Here is a 21062-nt window from a genome sequence, read left to right on the forward strand (position 1 = left end):
CTTAAATGCAGATCCTTGATTATATTTCAATGATTTTTCACCTGTTTGTCATATAGTGAAAATCTGCGCTTGACAACACCTATTTGGCCTGAACTCAGATTTTTGTGATTTCTCTTCTACAGTTTCTTAGCCTCTTCATGTATGGTTGCATAAATCTCAACATAGAACACTTAGTAGAAAATTCCTTTGTAATTGCATTACATTTCCATTTTTATAATAGGTGGGAACTATAAGAACTCTACTCCAATCATCAGGAATTTGACCTTCTGACTGTGCTTCTGAATTATTCAGTGTAGCTGCTTTAAAACATTTATACTTTTCCAGCATAGTCAACAATTAGAATGCTTCTGTTCAAATATCTACTATAGCTGGCCTTCCACATTTCAGGCTTTTGACAGCATTTTCTGCTTTCAAGTATTAATGTATTCCTGATTGCATTCCTCTTAAATATTTTCTGTGTGACACTAGTTGTAATATGTGAACACCAATATGGAGTCCATGTATGCTGAATAATATATTCACTATACATGAACATTATTGTTTACTCGATATATTATTAAATTCATCTCTCACAGAAGTGACACAAATCACAGTTTCAGAAATGGTTTCAGAAGAATGAAACCAGGTGAGCTCATGCCTGTAGCTCTGGCTATTTCTACTTCATAACTATGCATTATCCTGTTGTTGATTGTCCATTGAACTACCTTAGCATAGTTAATACTCAGTTGTTCAGAATGGTAATATAATATTTAATGTTCATTTTTAGAGTCAATATATGAAGATTTTATTGGTTCAGCAGGGGTGACATTTGCACACCATCATAACACCACTACTACTATCACCTGATGGGATATGTGCAACTAAATAACATTATCTGGGCATTGTTTGATATATAATGTGTCATTATTCATCACTACAACAAACAATTACATGGCATTTGGTTGCTCTACAGCTTATGTAGCCTGAGTTCCTTTAATAAAGCGGATTCACTGATTTACAATGAGAGGAGCACAAAAGCCTTAAAATTTTTTATACTTCTTTATTGGTTTTGTCATTTGTTTCTCAGACTGCTTTTCACTCTCACATTTCATCTTTTAATAGCATTATCTGCACTTCATCTTGAATGCAATCAATATACAATAGCACACCCTGCCGTACAAGGGAATGTGTTTTTCATTCCCTTGTTACTATATTTTGTTGTTCCACATGTTTGCCACTGCATTTAGTATTAAAGAAAAAAGGAGGGGTTTTTATAAGTACACAAACTATCTTTTTACATGAACACCAATATTTTTACAATGTATAAAATTGATTTGTAGTGTAGTATTAGAATTAATAGTTTATATTCATGCCTAGTAGATTTTTACTTTGCTCTTTAATATAATCCGATATTAATTTTTAGAGACCAGCAAGGATTCTGAGAAATAGTCTTCATGCCCTTTATGAGAAAATTCATTGGCTTCCTTCAACTCGTTCTCATTCTTCTAAAGGAGCAACTTCCATTATAACACCAATTGATCATGATTTTAAAGTCAAGAAAAAAGAAGTAAGTGGTTAGTTGGTTTGGTAGTTGTTTTTAAAATATATTTGTAGTACTAGCAATAACATTATTAGCAGACTTTATTTTTTAGCAATATCAGTAATGTATAGTGAGTTATCTGATATTAATCTTTCCAAACTCATGCCTGCCATCCAAAAAAGTAATTAATATTGTATGCTTTTTTATTTTTTGCATGATCCCGACTTGTTGGATAGTCATAAATCTATAGTAAATTAATGCTGTGAATAGGATAAGAATTTTTTGTGTTTTTATTTAATATTGATATTATTGATTATTTTATACATACAGTGGAAATCCAGGCTTTTGACAGCATTTTCTGCTTTCAAGTATCCAGTTTGATCTCTAGAAATCCAGTTCTAGAGATCAAACATGGAACAATTTCAAGATAATTCAGGCCACTAGTATGTGGCCAATGATCTTGCATCTGGCTGTGATATTCATATCACACTTCAACACAATCACATGCATCCATGGCTTTGATGGTATTCGAACACACAACCTGTTGGTTGGAGAGTTGGTGCTTTTAACTATTTGCCCATTTCCTGATTAATTAAATATCAAACATCAGAAAAGTCTAATATTTAGGATTTAGATGTTTTTTGTAATTTGACATTTAACTGACCAAATTGTATTCTAATCGGCTTAAACCACAATATAAAATGATGGTACAACATAACAGAATTTCATGCCAGCTGGGGTGTCACCCAGTTAAACAAGGCCACTGTTATTTTCACCAGGGAACCAGGGCAAACAGCAGAAAGTCAGCTGCTGGAACAAATCCTGAAACACATCCCAACTCGACATCACCAGAGTTCAAGATCGGTACTATCAACATAAGAAGCCTGAATAGCAAAGAAATGGAGCTAGCTGAGGAACTGGATAAGTACCAGATCGACATAATAGGGATGACTGAAACAAAAAAGATAAAAACTGGTGAGATCTTTCTGAGCAATAAATACAAAATGTTATATTCATGCAATAACAAGCCATGGAAAAAGTGTAGCTATAGTATTCAACACTAAATATGAGGATAATCTTCTTGAATGACAGGCAATATGTGGACAAATATCAGAATGCGAAACTGGACAACGAGACTTATTTTTGCTTATGTGTCCCACAGAATTTTTTGAGGCTTTAGAGAAAGCAACTGATACAATGAAAAAGGAAAAGTTGATCCTTGTTGTAGATGTAAAAGCAAAGTAGGAAATGATTGTTAGACATACAAAAATATTTTCGGAAAATTTGGAGAAAAGAGCAAAGCTAATAATAATGACAAATACCTGTTGGTTTTCTGCTCAGGACATGAACTGATTATTATTAACACAATGTTCTAACATAAAGTGCACAAATTCACATGGAGGGAAATGCAAGAAATAAGAAAAGTCTCATTGACCATGTTGTTGTTGATAGTGATGTTTTCTCACTGGTGCAGGACACTGGACTCTACAGAGGATTTGAAATTGGAAGTGATCACCATTTAGTCTTGAGCAGGATAAAATTGAATTTCATATTGAAAAGAAGAATGTGGAAGAAATTTTTAAAGCGAGTAAACAGTTCACATCTGAGCAGCTCTCAGATGTGAACTATAGACTAAAATACACAAACATTATTCAAGAAAAAATGAAAGTTTAAGAACAGGATCCAAACCTTGGAGATTCGATAGCATTGATTTAGCCAGAAACACATGTGGTGAGTTATCTGCAAAATTAGGAAAATCAGAACTCCATGGTGAACACAGGAAGCTAAAGAGGCAGTGAAGGAAAAGAAGAAAACATATTCAAAGTTCCTGGTGTTAAATCTTGAATGAAAGGGTAAAATATTCTGGAGGTTGTTGAAGAAGCTTAGAAATGGAGGAAAAAGTGCTGTAAAAGGAGTTAGAGATGATAAAGGTGACATTAAAATGGGAGAAAAAGATATCCTTGAAGTATGGAGTAATTACTTCGAAAAATTGCTAAATGAAACAAGCAGTGATAGATAGCACAGTGGTAAAAAACACTCAACAGGCATACAGTCAGGAATACATATCAATTTTACTTCAATATATTTTACTTCAAGTAAAATATATTGAAGTAAAATACATCTATTTTACTTCAAGTATATATACATATACTTGAAGTAAAAAAAAAAAGCCATCGAAGGCTTGAAATGTGGAAAGGCAGCAGGAGGAGATGATATTCAACCAGAAATGCTGAAGTATGTGGTATAAAAGTCTTTGCAATGGCTACACTGAATAGTTCAGAAGGCCTGGACAGAGGGATGAATTCCTGATGATTGGAGTAGAGCTCTCATAGTACCCATATATAAAAAGGGAAATAAAACTGAATGTGAGAATTGCAGAGGTATTTCCCTACTGAGTGTTCCTGGCGAGATTTGTGCAAGTATACTTGAGAAACGGTTGAGAAGAATTGTGGAAGAAAAGTTGGTGAAGAACAAGCTGGATTCAGGCCAAATAGAGGCTGTCAAGATCAGATCTTCACTTTACGACAAATAGTTGAGAAAGCATGGGAATATAACAAAGATCTGTATTTAAGTTTTGTCAATCTGGAAAAGGCATATGACAAGGTGCCAAGCAAGAAGCTAATCAATGGTGTCAGTGGGAAATTATATCAAGCAATATTTAGTCTTTATTTGAGTTGTAAGTCAGTAGTTAGAATTGAAGGAAGTACAGGAAGATGATTTAATGTTAAATCTGGTGTGAGGCAAGGATGTACATTATCCCCTCTGTTATTCATTATCTATATGGATCACATTATGAAAGAAAGTGGTATTAAACATGATATCAGAATTGGAGATGTTAATGTCAGCTCTTTGATTTATGCAGATGATGTTATACTTCTAAATAAATCCACTACAAGTTTGCAAGATTCCCTGATTAAATTGAATAACTGTTGTAATAGATATGGTATGAAGGTCAGCAATAAAAAGACAGAGACAATGAAAATAGGTAGAATCGTTGAAAATGTCAACAGTGTTGTGAATGGAGAACAAGCAAAACATTTCAGCTACTTAGGCACGATTTTTAGTGAAGATGGTAAATTAAATATGGAAATAGACAACAGAATCAGCAAAGCTGGTATGGGGAAGTCAATTAAATAAATTCGTATGGAATAAGAGAGAAATTAGTCAGAACACTAAATTAGCTGTATACAAGACAGTGTTCAAACAGTTTTAACTTATGGATCTGAGAGCTGGGTCAGAAGTAAAACACTTGACCAAAGACTAGAGACATCAGATATGAGAGTCCTGAGAAAGATTAGAGGTGTGAACAGATGGCATCAATGGCACTATCATATTAAAAACAAGGATATTAGGATAAAGAACTTGACATTGTCAGTATCCATGGGCGAGAAAAGATTAGCAAAACAAGTGTTTTCTGCCAAGTTGCCAGGAAAACGACCTAGAGAAAGACCAAGATATAGGTGGATTGATACGCTACAAAGTACCTTAGACGATAGAAATATAAAATCTGATAATGTTGGAGTCTTGACAATTAACAGACTGATTTGGAGGAAAATTGTAGATAGGAAGTTAGTAATGATGTAAATTTTTCATGTAGTACTATCATATCCTGTACACTCCTTGAGGGTACATGTCAGGAATTTGATGATGATGAAACAAAAATTCCTGGAGAAAATGCTTGTATATGGGTATAAGTGAAATTGTTGACAGAAGTAACGAAATAATCATTTAATTGTAAATTCTCCTATATATTATATTGTTAAGTGTCCTTGTAAAACTGATGAGTTGATAAATGAAAGTTATGTTAACATGAGAAAGTTAGATCTAAGTATACAACGAGATAATCGGCTTAAAGAAATGAACCTAGGCAGTCACATACACAAGGTCCATGTTGCACGCGTAAAGAATGCAACGAGGAGAGAACGATACCGAGTGCAAGAATTTTAGGTACCGGCCGGAAAGGAGTGACATAAGAGCTCAGCAAGGATATAGAGCTTGGCGATGCCAATTCGGGGCTCTTTTTTTTCGGGATTTCTGTTCTAGTCATTCCTGGAGAAGTTGCGTGAGAGCGGTTGAAAAGAACGATGTCCAGTGGAAGCTATGCAGCCAGATAGCGATCCAGTGCGGGCATAATCATCGGTACAGCGAAAAGGCCAGTGCAAACCGATCGACATGCGGAACCACGTGGACTAAACCCGGCAGAGCAGATTTGCCCACATCGGAAAAGGTGATTCGTGATCGTGATCACTAGTTTGTCCTACCTGAAGAGAACTGACCGTAAGAGAGGGTAACAAGCCGTGTGAATTTTTCGGAAGATCAAGAGAAAAGGCAAGAGAGATCCCAATGCTCGGTAATGTAGAAACTTCTCAATTCCTTTGTATGCAAGAAACAGTTAGTGTGCAATATTGTGTGGATATGCTCAGTGATTGAACTTACAAAACTGAACCAGTACTTTAGTATCTAATCAACTGGTAGATTGTCTTAGCTCTGAGTAAGAATTCATGTACAGTGTGGTAATGAATTGCTAAAGTATGTTATAGCCTGATAGTTCTTGAATCTAGAATAAGATAAATGCTTGTGCAAGAATGTTAGTTGAATAGGATCAAGTCAGAAATTTAACTGGTAGTAGATTTTGTCTCGTGTTGTTTATGACTAGGAGTATTAAAGTTATGTCTGGTTAATCGTATTCAATTTTGTAGGAGAGATTTAGTTTTGTTAAATGATCTTAATATTTCTGTATCGTATTAGAGTAATGAATAAACCTTTCTTTTTCTTATCTAACAAATTGCCTGATCTGTGAACTCAATGCACCACTCATAAAAATAGAACCAGTGTGAGTTAAATTGTGGGGATAGCTACGGCTGCAGTAAGAGTAAAGATATATGAAGTTTTTTTTGTAATTGGGAATTTTAATTGCTTGATTATCGAATAGTGTGTCATTCTGAGTGTTAACTTCCTGACAAGGAAGATTCTCCTGTCTAAGAATTTGGATGACGCAGCTTTAACAAACAAATTTTTCCATATTCTGACACAGAGTTAATTCCAGATTTGTATCAAAGAAATTTGGCACTAGCTGTGGGCAATTTCTTTGTCTACCAAGTTTTGCACATGTGAGCAATTTAAGTAGTGGCCACAGAGCGGAAAGGGTGAAAGCAAGTGCGAGAAATCTTATCAAGTAATAGGGATATTCACTAAAGATATCAATCGTAAGTTTTAACAATAACAATTTATAAACACCCACACACACACAAGGTAAGATTATAAAATAAAGAGAAATTTAACACTAGTGAATAAGTCAGCTTGTGTACTCTTAGAGAATACAGAGACAAATGCAAGAAAGCTAAAAACTGTGTAAAACTAACTAAACAAAAGTCATGGGAAGATTTTTGTTTAGCTTTCTTATATTTGGCCACCTTCCTGATATTTATTTATAGAAAATAGAAATCAGGAAGGTGTCCAAATATTCTGGAGGCTGTTGAACAAGCTCAGAAATGGAGGTAAGAGTGATGTAAAAGAAATTAGAGATGATAAAGGTGACATGAAAACTGGAGAAAAAGATATCCTTGATGGATGGAGTAATTACTTCGAAAAATTGCTAAATGAAACAAGCAGTGACAGCACAGTGATAAAAAAAAACACTCAACAGGCATGCAATCAATAATACATATTCATACTTGAAGTAGAAAAAAAATAAAAACCATCAAAATCCTAAATGTGGAAAGACAGCAGGAGTGGACGATATTCGACCAGAAGTCCTGGACAGAGGGACAAATTCCAGATGATTGGAGTAGAGCTCTCATAGTACCCACATATAAAATGGGAGATAGAACTGAATGTGAGAATTGCAAAGCTATTTCCCTACTGAATGTTCCTGATAAAATTTATACAAATATTCTTGAGAAACGGTTGAGGAGGATTGTGGATGGAAGACTTGGTGAAGAACAAGCTGGATTCAGGCCAAATAGAAGCTGTCAGGATCAGATTTTCACTTTACGAGAAATAGTCAAGAATTCGTGGGAATATAACAAAGTGATGTATTTAAATTTTATAGACCTGCAAAAGGAATATGGCGAGGTGCCAAGAGAAAAGCTATTCAAAACGCTACAGTTATATGTGTTAATGTGGCATTATATCATACAATACTTAGTCTTTATTTGAGTTGTAAATCAGCAGTTAGAATTGATGGAAGTACAGAAAGATGGTTTGATGTTAAATCTGGTGTCAGACAAGGATGTATATTATTTCCCTCTGTTATTCATTATCTGTATGAATCACATTATGAAGAAAAGCAGTATTAAACTTGATATCAAAATTGGAGTTGGTAATCTCTAGTCTTTACTTTATGCAGATGATGTTATACTTTTAAATAAATTCAGTACAAACTTGCAAGATTACCTGACTAAATTGAATAACTGTTGAAATAGATTTAGCATGAAGGTCAGCAATAACAAGACTAAGACAATGAAAATAGTCAGAAACATTGAAAACATCAATTGCATTATGAATGGAGAACGTATAGAACAAGTAAAACATTTCAGCTACTTAAGTGCAATTTTTAGTGAAGATGGTAAATTAAACATGGAAATATACAATAGAAGCAACAATGCCGCTATGATAGGAAGTTCACTGAATAAATTTATATGGAATAAGAGAGAAATTAGTTAAAACACTAAATTAGCTGTATACAAGAAGGCAGTGTTCAAACCAGTTTTAACTTGGATTTGAGAGCTGGGTTAGAAATAAAAACACTTGACCAAAGACTAAAGACTACAGATATGAGAGTCCGGAGAAAGATTAGAGGCATAAACAGATGGCATCAATGGCAATATCATATTAAAAATGAGGATATTAGGAAAGAACTTTACATTGTTAGCCTCCAGAAATGTGTTAGCAGAAATCTCAGGTGGTATGGTCACTTAAACAGAATGGGAAAGGAAAGATTAGCAAAACAAGTGTTCTTGGCAGGGAAAAGACCTTTAGGAAGACCAAGATGTAGGTAGATTGATACAGTAAAAAGTCTTAAGACAGAAATATAATATCTGATAATGTTGAAGTCTTGACAGATAGTAGATTGATTAAGTTCCTTTCCAGTATCTTCATTTGTAATGATTCTACCATTGATGCCATCTGTTCACTCCTCTAATTTTTCTCAGAACTCTTATATTTGCAGTCTCTAGTCTTTAATCAAGTGCTTTATTTCTAACTCAACTCTCAGATCCATAACTTAAAACTGGTTTAAACACTGTCTTGTATACTGCTAGTTTGTTGTTTTGTACACTCTTGTATTCTCAACCAGCATGAGGATATCACTATCAACAATGACATAGTCAATGAGGTGTTTCTTATTTCTTGTGTCTTCTCTCCATGTGCACTCGTGCACATCTTTGTTGGAACATGGTGTTTGTGATGACTAGTTCATATCCTGAACAGAAATCCAGCATATAAGCAGATACTTATCCGTTAATATTAGCTTTGCCCTTTTCTCTAAATTTTCCTAAAACTTTCCTGTATGCTTCATAGGCTTCATTTTCTACTCTGTTGTTTCCTTCGCCAAGAAGTACTACTTTTCCCAATTTCTTTATTTAGCTGCCTGCTCTAGTGATTCAAAAAATTCTCCCCATTTCTTCCTTAGGAAAATCTTTTGTTGGACCATAGGCACAAATATAATAATGTAACTTTATTGAAACTTCCTTCCACTCAAGAAGTTTATCTTCATGTTTGGTCTTGAATGCTATTGCTACTCCTTGTTTCCCTTGATTGTTATTGCCTAAATAGAACATCCAATACTTATTATTTACCTGTTTCACCTGATTTTGTCTTCTTTGTCTCAGTAATGCCAATTATGTTCATATGGTACTCTTCCAATTCTTCTGCAAGTTCAGTTTCCGTTCCATTAATGATTTTATCTTCAATTCTTGTGATGTTGGGTTTATTCTTCTTCTAGATGTTGAGTTGGAGTTGATTCTAATAGTTGGCTTTTCACTGTTCGCCCTGATGAACCATGGGGCCTTGTTTAATTGAGCAATGCCCCAGCAGGCATGATGTTGCACTATCATATGTATTTGTGGTTTAAGCCAGTAGAGAGTACAATTAGGTTGGCATAGTCGTCAATTGCCAGCCATTCTTGTTCATTCAATACCCAGTAGATACCTGCTAATGGGGTGTACTGCCTGAAGGTGAGAATTGAACATTAGGTCAGAAGTCCTAGTTATGTGTCTTTGACCATTAAGTTACCCGCCAATACAACCTTAGTTTAAAAAAAAAAAAAAAATTAGAATTTACATTCTTTTGTGTCTATGATTGATATTATTATTACGGGCAGCTCCAAGGAGTCCTTAGACTCATCGAGAGAGGCCCAACATCATGTCATGAACAACTCTTCAACATTCACACAATATCTATCATACTTCACCTTGAACTCATTTACAGTCATGGCACCCACAACAGACTCTGGCAGCTTATTCCACTCATTTACCACTCTCCAAGTAAAAAACCTAGCTCTAACACCCTTGCTAACCACACTCTTACCAAACTTCCATGGATGGCCCCTAGTCCTCCCACCACCAGTCCTATTCTCAAAAATGTCTTCTGAATTAATCTTATAGAAACCCTTCAGTAATTTGAATGTTTCAAACATACACCCCTTTTTCGCCTATCAGCCAAATTCTGCAGCCCACAAGTCTTTGACCTGTTCTCATAAAGTTCATTCCATAGTCCTGCTATCATCTTGGTTACTCGTCTCTGGATCCTCTCCACCTCCTCCCCATTGAGAAGAAACCCTGGTGCCCATATCTGGACACAGTAGTCTAGATGGGGGTTTTATCAAGGCTCGATACAGAGGAACAATAAGCTGTTTGTCTCTGCTTGTTCAAGTATTTTTCAGCAACTCAGTGATTTGATGAACTGATTTAGCCACTTTTGCAATGTGCCCCCTAAACTTCAACTCCCTATCCACCAACACTCCCAAATCTTTAGCCTCATCAATCTCCTGGAGTACGGTTCTGCCAATGTGATTATTCTTTGCCACATTAAATTGACATCCATTTTCCTTAGCCCAGTCCTCCAAACTTTCCAAATCATCTTGCAAAATTTTGACATCCTATGCACTCACAATTGCTCTACCCAACTTTGCATCATCAGCAAACAAGTGAACACTTCCTCTCAGATCCTTTCCTGTATCGTTAATGAACAAATTGAAAAGTAGTGGTCCAAGAACAGAACCCTGTGGCACACCACTAGTCACAGGCCGTCTTTTGGACTCTACTCCTGAATAAACCACTCTGTGATATCTCTACATTAACCACCCTCCTATCCATCCCCATATGCTGCAGTTTACTGATTAGAATTCCATGTGGTATCCTGTCAAAGGCCTTATCAAGGTCCAGTAGAATCACTGTAAACCCATTACCCTATCCAGTTCAGCCGTCACTGTGTTATAAAACGTGAGCAAGTTACTGAGGCATGATCTACCCTTCACAAAGCCATATTGTCCCCCATACAGTATCCCATTTTCATCTATCCAGTCCTGTATTCTTCTCTTGACTAATTTCTCCAAGACCTTGACAACGATTCCTGATATGCTAATCGGTCAGTAATTTACAACAGCAGTCTTGGAACCTCCTTTATGCAGTGGAACAATTTTCCCCTCTTTCCACCCCCTCGGGACTAACCCAGACCCGAGACTCAAATTAAACAAAATGGTCAAAGGCACTGACAATTCTTTAGCCACTTGTCGTACGACACGAGCTAGTATAACATCCAATCCTGCAGATGAATTGACATTGAGGTTTTGTAATAGACTATTCACCTCCACTTCATTCACCCAATTTCCGTATAAGCTGTTGGTTCTTCCATTTTGCAATGTCACCACCAGGATGATATACTCTTGCAAAGTACTCACTCAGTAATTCTACTATATCAACTCATTCAGTTACCTCCCTACCATCGGCATTCTTTAAAATCATTCTGCCATATACATTTTTTCTTTTACTTGCAACATATCGAAAAAACTGTTTGGGATTCTCTTTAGCCTGCATGGCTAATGTTCTTTCATAATCTGCTTTTGCTTTTCTTACCACACTTGTTCCCATTCTGTCCTGGGCTTTATACCGTTCATGTGCCTGCAGGTCACCTTTCTCCTTAACACGTTGACCGCCGTATGAATCAAATACGATTCACACTACATTTGTTCAATGCGTTGCGTGAATCATATTTGATTCGCATAAAGATTTTTCTTTCAGGCCGTGTAGTTCACCCGTGATTCGTATCTAAATGAAATGCTTATGGGTAATGGAAATGTGGGGCCTGGTAAACAGGTTTATATGGTTAGCACAGTAGAATTTCAACTACACGACCTATTATAGGGGTTTTATTTTTACCTGATTTAGGCCAATTTCTAATGTTGAATAAAACAATAACAATGGTGCTAAATATTTATTTATAATATATGTCATTAGAAATGTTACAAATCATAAATTTTTCTTCTAAACAATTGAAAAACTAATAAACAAAAAAATGTCAAATAATAGACAAATTGATATGAAAAAAATAATTAGGTGAAATTATTACAATTACAAACTACAGTTATGCACAATAGTAAAACAACGAACACAGTAAAATTTTTTGCACTGAACACATTTCCACCGTGTTTGTGTCGCCTTAGATGTTGCATATTTTCTATTATGTTCTTCGGTTAACTTTTTGTAGCAAGATGTACATCTTCTCCTATTACTGGTACCAACCTCTTCTAAAATATGTTTTTCCTTGTCTGAAGTCGAAGCGACATTATTTTCCTTTGGTGTAATTCCTAATAACTCTTTTGCGATTTTTTCTCTAAATTCTGTGATGCTAATGTTTTTATCAGTAACTCGCTTATATACTATAAAAGCGTTCACCACAGCAGAACCTAAAAGAATTTCAACTGCGAGTTTTCGATACCATTTCACACTTCTTTGAAGACAAGAAGCATAGGCTTTTATCTGATCAGATAGATCAATAAAACTTTTGCTTTTGTTATAGTCCATAATAGCTTCCGGCTTTTGCACTTCATTACCATTTCTTGCTGTAAGGGATTTCATTTTGTTTGTGTGTTTTGTTGATAACATAAGCACTTCACGTTTATCGCACCATTTTATTACCACCACCCCTGTGTCACTTTCTTTACCAATTATTTCACCCTTTTTCAATTTCTTCTGGGTAACATCCTGTGGAATTCCCTTTCGATTTTTTCTCAAAGTGCCTACAAGGTGTGTTTGTCTATTCAAAAGTTTGTGCGCTAATTCAATACTGGTATAATAATTATCTACAAATATTGTGCGTCCATGGTCAAGAAGATTCTCACAAAGTCCCATAACAATTGAAGTTGGAACACTATTAGTAGCATTGGTCTTTTCTGCGCCGCAGTATATCTTGAAATCATATGTATATCCATCTTCAATACACAATTTGAATAGTTTTATGCCAAATTTGTGTCGTTTATTCTTGATGTACTGTCGAAAGGCAATACGACCTCGGAAAGGAACTAAAGTTTCATCAACGCAAATATTACTCGAAGGCGTCATTATTTTCTGGAAATTTTTTCTTATATGATTTATGAGAGGTGTAATTTTATAAAGTCTTTCAGAAGTATTTCCACCCTCGTTGTCTGTGAAGTGCCAGTTACTGAGAAGAAGATCGAACCGATTCCTTGACATAACTTGTTTGATTTCTGTAGAATAGAGGATGTTATTCGACCAATAACACTCTAATTTTGGCATCTGCACTAAACCGAACCAAATTTGCAGACCCAAAAATATCTTCATTTCATTGGGATTTGTGTTTTTCCACTTTCTTATCCTTGCTTTTGGTAAACTTCTCTTACTGAGTTTTTGAAGAGCGTATCTGTTAGTTTCTTGCACCATTAGGTCCAGCAGTCCTTCATCAACAAACATAAAAAAGAAGTCTACAGGCTGTTTATCATGCGTTTCTTCAATAACATTTTGTTTTATTCCAAAATTATTATCCACAAACTGAAAATGTTTTAGTTTATCACCTGTAATTTCATTCCATTGTAGGTCGGTTGAATTCACATTTCCAAGTATTTCATCTGAGGAATTTCTTATAACATCATCAATTGTTTGGTCTACAGAATGAGCAGCAGTAAACTGAGATGTACTAGGAGCGAAAACTTCGGTATTACCAGTTGTAGATACTTTTATTCTCTTCCTAGCAATGAGAGAATCAGAATCTGAAGACACAGAACTAAGATCACTTCCGTAGTAACTTTCCGTAGCATATTCATATGGTTCGTCATCAGATAGAACTTCATTTATCAAGGCTTCTAAATGACGTTGCTCTTTTTCGTAGTCTCCCATATTAGGGCAATTTATAACAATATTTATCACTATAACAAATTTATTCCACCGGACAAAACACTCAACACATAACTGTTCGTAAGCGTCATATATATCCAAGTTTGACCTTGTGTGAAGTGCGAATCACGTGTGCACCGCTCGGCCCAGCAGTAAAAAAAATTCTTCTCAGGCCGCGCGGTGCACACGTGATTCGCACTTAAAAAATCTATTTAGCTGCATGAAATAAATAAAAAATCATAAAATATGATTATTTTATGTTACTTTAAGCAAATTGTAAAACAAAAAGAAGTTGGCCTGGGGATCAAAAAATTTTTTAACATTACGGCAGTCAACGTGTTAAATTCCCTCCACAGTTGTTTCTTTTTTTGCAGTTCAAGCTTCATGGTGTTATTCATCCATTTAATCCCTACTTGATTTATTATTCGAACTCTAGGTATACAGTCAGCCATTGCTTCCTGCAAACACTTCTTAACCACCTCCCATGCACTATCAACATCCAGCCCTTGCAGTTTTCATGCCATGGCACTTAACCAATCAAACTCTTAAGCTTGTCATACTTACCAGCCCGATAATTCCACATGTACCCTGTCTTAATTGTAAATTCCACACCTTTAGCCACCTCCCAAGTTAAGACCCTATGATCACTCTCACTAATTGGTGGCAACGTGGTCATATTCGTTACAGTTAGATCCTCAGATGCAATTACTAGGTCAAGCACTCTCTGACCCCTAGTATTTTCCATTACATTCTGTCACAGATAGTTATCCCTTAATAACCGCATAAAATCCAATTCCTTCCTCCCATGTGTTCTCTCCTCCCTCCATGCTACCATAGTTGAAATCTCCCATAATAATTACCCTTCTTCCACTCATTTCTTCTATTTGCTTGTGCATACTATCTCCACCATCTTTTCCATCACCTAGTCTATAGCAGCACCCAATTGTATATTTTGTTCTGCTAGCCTCAATCTCACACAAAATGGCCTCAAATGTGCTCTTTTCTCTATCCTGCAATTCAACTTCTATTCTCCTTGGCTGCAGCTCATCAGCTATCATCAATAATACTCTTCCCCCATTTTATTCTCCCTGTCATTTCTGAACACACTATACCCCTCACATTCAATCCCACTAGCTATATCATCTTCAGTCAGCCATGTTTCACTAATGCCAATAACCTGTGGTCTGGAAGTGCCAACCGAGGCCAAAAATTCTTCCTTGTTCGTAATACTCCTAGCATTAGTATACATGAATTGCAGACCTCCGTTGGCCCCATTCCTACCTTGATGCCTTATACTAACTATCCCATTCTGATTTGTTGTCCTTATTCGCTCGGGCATATTATACTCATTCACACACTCAACTGCCTCCCTAAGGTCTGCATATCTACTATCTCCCCCCCCCCCCCTTAATAAATCTAGTTTCCCTGATTCTGCACATCCACTTCATTCAACAACACTTTTTCAAGTCTTCTTACACCGAATCCTTTCAAATGCAAACCATCCATCTACTCACTCCACACGTCCACAAATTCAACACCACTCGTCATGCATAACCCACGCATAAAGTTATTTGCAATTTTGGCCCTCCTTCTAAACTCTTCACTGTCATACCACGGAAAAGACTATCATCCTAACTCTCTCACTCTTTTCTTTTGCTACCTCAAGCAATTTATTCAAGTCCTTTATCATTTCCATTTCATCTCCTTTCAAATCATTCATACCTGCCACAACTATCATTTCTTTCACTCTTTGCTTTTGCTCCCTAATAGACTCACTTACATCCTTAATGGTCGCACCAGGTTGGTACGATTTTGTCAAATTCTCTACTATCACACCTCATACTAACGAATCTTCATACAGCACTCACTCCTTCATTTTGTTTACGTTCACAATCATACTCTTATTTTTTCTATCCTACTTTTTTTATTGGCTAGTACACTCAGTAGATATTTATGCATATCTACTGAGTTATTTATGCATATCTCCAGCTGCCGCTTTGCTCTATGTATTGCTCTTCTCAACAGTGTGATCTCACTCGTTGCATCTATCTCATCTTTTTTATTATCTGTTAAACCATTAATTTGCTCTGTATTAATACCTTCATTCACACTTTCTACATTCACGCCCTCACAGTTCACTGGTACACCCTTGCTATTTCTTATCATATCGCTATTTTCTATAATCTGAAATTTGACAAAAATATCACACTCACGACCTGAAACGCACTTTAATTCCTCATTTTCTTTACATTTTCTGCACACATTCACTCCACTATCATCATCTAACCATACTCCAACCACTCTCTGCAACACATACATTTCGCAGATAGTACACTTAATAATCTCCTTTATGTTACCGTTATTGAACAAAGATGGCGAACCATTATTACTAGCCCCCATTTTTCTTCTTACCGAAGCCATGTGCTATCGTATCTTATTGAATTAATAATTGAAACAACACCAAAATACACAAACAGACACACTAAGATACGAAAAGCAAACAAAACTACGTAATATTCAAGCAAAATTGTCAATGATAACTTAAAATAACACTTATCTTATCAGGAGCGCTCAACAAACATTACGTACCGTGAGTCCCTCTAGCGGCCGAATCTCTAATTATTATTAAATATATATTAATAATTAAAAATGTCAGCTTTATTCTCGTTGGAAAATTTGTAGAATAAGTAAAATATTTCAGCTAGTTAGGTGCACTTTTTACAGATGATTACAAATATAGATATAGAGTGAATGGAATAAGCAAAGCTGGTATTATTGTGGGCCAGTTGAATGAATTTATTATGTAATTTAAAAAAAATAAATAAAATAAATAGCTGTACAAAAGACAGCGCTCAAACCAATTTTAACTTATAGATCTGAAAGTTGGGTTAGGACAAAAATGTGATCAAAGACCATAATTATGAGAATTTTGAGAAAAGTTAGTGGTCAGATTGGCATGAATTGCAGAAATTATATGAAAAATGAAGACATTAAGAAGGAACTTGACATTGTTAGCATGCAAGAACATGTGACAAAGATAATCTAAAGTGATATGGTATCTAAAAGGTTAGTTTAGCAAAAAAAAAAAAAAAAAATCTGTAATCCAAGAATGGCAAGAAAAAGACTCAGTGAAAGACCAAGATTTAGGTGGATTAATGACGTTTGAAGATCGAAATATAAGATAGTATAGTAGTCTTGACTAATAACAGACTAATCTGGAGAGAAATTGTTGATAGGAAATCAGTAGTCATATAAACTTAATCCTGTAACTATCACGCTATGCTGATTGTCAACTGACAATCAGCATAGCGTGTGTAGTAGGTAGTATATGCTATGCTGATTGTCAGTTGACAATCAGCATAGCATATACTACCATAATAACAAACTATAACAGACTGTGCTCTATATAACAAACTACTGAAAAAGTTCTTACTAAATGCTGCACTATAACTGCACAATTCTTACGAAATGCTGCACTAAAACTGCACAATAGATTCACTATACAAACTATCCACTATAGCAATAATTTCATACTAAATTTGCTATTGGTGAGAAGAAGTGACTATTCCCCCCACCAAGTATGTTGAGAATTTGTTGAATGATTGTATTGTCCTTCACATTTTATCATCTATGTCATCAGGAATTAAGAAAGACTCTACACAATGAGTCATTATAGTCACATAAAGGCGTGTGGGAATTAATACCAACTTACAAGTGATTAGTGTGTCTACTCTCTGTTCAGTTGACTAGGTTTGAATCCCACTGCAGGCACGAATCTGACCACTGCCGTCATTGAAAGCTTGAAGTGGCTTTAAAAAATTACCATGATTGGTATCTGGAGCAGGGAAGTTGCATTATTTGATCTTTAACTGTTTATAATATTTATAAGAAGAGCCATGATCAGTTCGTTCTATTTTTTTTTTTTTTTTTAATGTTGAATGAATACATGTTTATAACTAAAAATTAAAATATAAATAAATATTATCATCATAATTGATTCAGGTTGATAAGTGGCTCATATCATAAAGTAGGAGAGGCAATTTATGATAACTGTTAAGAAGCAGTATATGTTGAATTCATACCTGGTATCTTAACATGAGTGTTCCTTTCATGGAGGAGGGACAAAAATGCTAATTATAATATAAAGTCAAAGTGCTAGAATTTCACTTCTCATGCAAGTTACTCCCATACTCATCTAGGTCACCATTTCTTCCAGATTAACAAGGAATCATCAGAATAACATGGAGAGCAGGGACACATTTACTTTTTTTTTTTTAGAAGAAGCCATTCAGCAAGAACTTTAATAGAAAACACTTTGCTATCAGGTTACATCCAAAAAGCCAGGCTGGTTGGCTGAGTGGTTAGTGTATTTGCTCTCCAGCCAAGATGCTGCAGGTTCAAATCCTTCCAAGGGCATGGATGTTTGTAATTGTCCTACTAACTGTTTATCATATGCTCTGCTATAGCATGTATCTTGATGCACTGTGTCCTAAGGGTACATAAATCTATCCCATGGCAGCAACATCCTTAAAAAATGCAACCCCCCCCCCACATCTTATTATTATCAAGGATTAGGTATTTGCCAGTTTCAACTTCACTGGTCTTTCCATCTTGCAGCTGGTCTTCTCTCTCTCCCCATTCTTTTTAGTTTATTTACATCTACTTCCTTGCTAATTGATATCGTTCTATTTCTCTCTATGTTCCTTGATCTTTTTATTTACATTATAAATACCCAGTTCTCTTTTAATATCTTCATTATTTATATGGTCTAATTTTGTTCATTCTTTAATTGCTTTTAAAAATCTCATTTCTGCTGCCTGTATTTTAATTTGATCTTTTTTTTCTAACAATCCACATTTCTGAACCATATAATGGACTGGCCATTGCTTTGCTAAATTTAAGTTGGTGTTCTCATGTTTTTTTTTTATACAGTGTTCTTTTAATTGTTCTACAGATTTCCTGAAATTTCTTTACATTTTTTAATCTATATCTTTGTCTTGGAGATGTCATTATGCAACCTAAATAAACCGTGTCACCTGTTCTATTATTTTATCTTTTACGGCTATTTTTTTTTTTTTTAATCTAATATGATATCCACCTTTTAAATGCAAAATAACTTTTTTTGTGTGTGAAATTGTTAAACTGTACTATCAGCATATTTTGTTCATTCATAAACTGATTTTTGAAGGTCATCTTCATTGTCTTGTAATATAATTTGATCATCGGCATGTAACAGTATATTAATAAATGTTCTTCGGTTAATTTGGATTTCCATATTTTAATAATTTGATTAATATATAGTGAATAGAGTTGGAGATAAACTATCCATGTCTTTCACCTTGATTAATTTCAGTCTCTTCTGTTAATTTATTACCTAATTATAACATTATTTTGGTGTCTTTATATAAACCTTGTGTAGCATGTAACAGATAATCTTGTATTTTTTTCATTATATTCCATAGTTTTTCTATATATATTTTGTCAAAAGCTTTCTCATAATCTATAAAGGCCAAATGAGTGTTCAAATTAAATTTCCACATTTTTTTCAATAATTTGTTTTAAAACATAAATATTGTCTGTATGTGATCTTCCATGTCTGAAACCATTTTGTTTTTCTTAGAGTAGATTGTTTGAAATATTTTCAAGTATTTTATTCAGAATTTTACTGTATATTTTGTAACCTATATTTAATAAACTTATTCCTCTGTAATTTCCACAGTCATCTCTATCTCTATTCTTAAATATAGATATAACTATATTTAAGCTTTTGACCTATCTGATGGAACTTCACATTTCCCCCAACAGAGATAATAACAGTTATTTGTACTTCCAAACCTCTGTATTTAAATCATCTAATCCTGTCGAAATGTTATTTTTTTTATGCCTTTATTGCTTTTATTTTTTCCAGTCTAATTGGTTCTATATGAGTACTGATTTCTTCATTGCTAATTTCTATTACTAAATTTGAATTATACCATAAATTCTGAATATTCTCTCCATTGTTTCTCTTGTATTATGTTGATTTGTGCTGTATCTCTTTCTTCATTGTTAAATTTCCTTTATACTTTTTAGGCATTGTCTTGTCTTCTCTCTGTATCTTCTTCTATTTTTTTAATTAATCTCCCAAGAATCTTGGTGCGCTTTCTTTACTATGGTTTTAACTATGTTTCTTTCAGCAATTTGTAGGCATTGTCCCAAAAATCTTGGTGAGCTGTCTTTGCTATAGTTTTAACTACGTTTCTTTTGGCATCTGGTATATTTCTTCTATTTTCTTCATTTGTTTTTGAAGGAATGATTTATATGCTACTTGTTTTTCTTTTATTGCATTTTCTATATCTGTGTTCTAAATTTTTAATATTTTTCTTTTTAATAATTTATTTTTATTAAAGTTTTCCATTATTTTATATCTTCTGTTAATCATAATTGATTGAAATAGCATTCTAATGATTTCTTCTTGTAATATATGTACAACGTATATATATTACAAGAAGGGTCAGCATTAAGTCTGTTTAACATTGTGATGGAGGTGGTGACGGAGGAGGTGAGAGAAGATACACCTTGAACAATGTTGTATGCAGATGACATCTTGCTGTGTGCAGATTCAAGAGAAGAAGCGGGAACTAAACTGGAAAGATGGAGAAAAGTACTGGAAGAGAGAGAGGTATGAGACTGAGCAGAAGTAAGACAGAGTATATGTGTTGCACAGTGGGTGGCGGCTAGGAGACAGATCTGGAACTGGAAGGAAATGTCATCAGGAAGGTGAGAGACTTTAGATACTTAGGTTCAACCCTTCTTGTAATATATATACGTTGTATATATATTACAAGAAGAAATCATTAGGATGCTATATCAATGTGGGATGCAGGATACAAGCGGGTTGGAGGAACTGGAGGGAGATGGCTGGAGTGTTATGCAATAAGAGGGTGCCGATCAATCTGAAAGGCAAAATCTATAGGACAGTAGTGAGGCCAGCTATGACGTATGCTATAGAAACTGTGGCCCTGAGGAAAAATGACATCAGCAGGATGGAAGTAGCAGAGATGAGAATGCTTAGGTGGATGTGCAGTGTGACCAGAAAGGATCATCTGAGAAATGACTATGTGAGGGGAACAGTTAAAGTTATGAACTTAGGAGTGAAGATACAGGAGGCAAGGTTGAGATGGTTTGGTCATGTGATGAGGAGGGAGGACAAA

General features: G+C 35.0%; 1 protein-coding gene across 2 annotated transcripts in view; it reads left to right on the top strand.

The window, feature by feature from the left end:
• Crag (DENN domain-containing protein Crag) overlaps nucleotides 1-21062 on the top strand; it is a 718705-nt gene that overhangs the window by 310933 nt on the left and 386710 nt on the right. For both annotated transcript variants that reach the window (XM_090406570.1, XM_090406571.1), the window contains exon 14: nucleotides 1403-1546. In XM_090406570.1, the coding sequence (XP_090262696.1) occupies nucleotides 1403-1546 (144 nt within the window). The remainder of the gene's footprint in view (nucleotides 1-1402; nucleotides 1547-21062) is intronic.

This window comes from Typopeltis vanoorti, chromosome 16 (genome assembly GCF_054136105.1).
Source record: "Typopeltis vanoorti isolate ZY-2024b chromosome 16, IOZ_Tvanoo_1.0, whole genome shotgun sequence".
Taxonomy (NCBI): domain Eukaryota; kingdom Metazoa; phylum Arthropoda; class Arachnida; order Uropygi; family Thelyphonidae; genus Typopeltis; species Typopeltis vanoorti.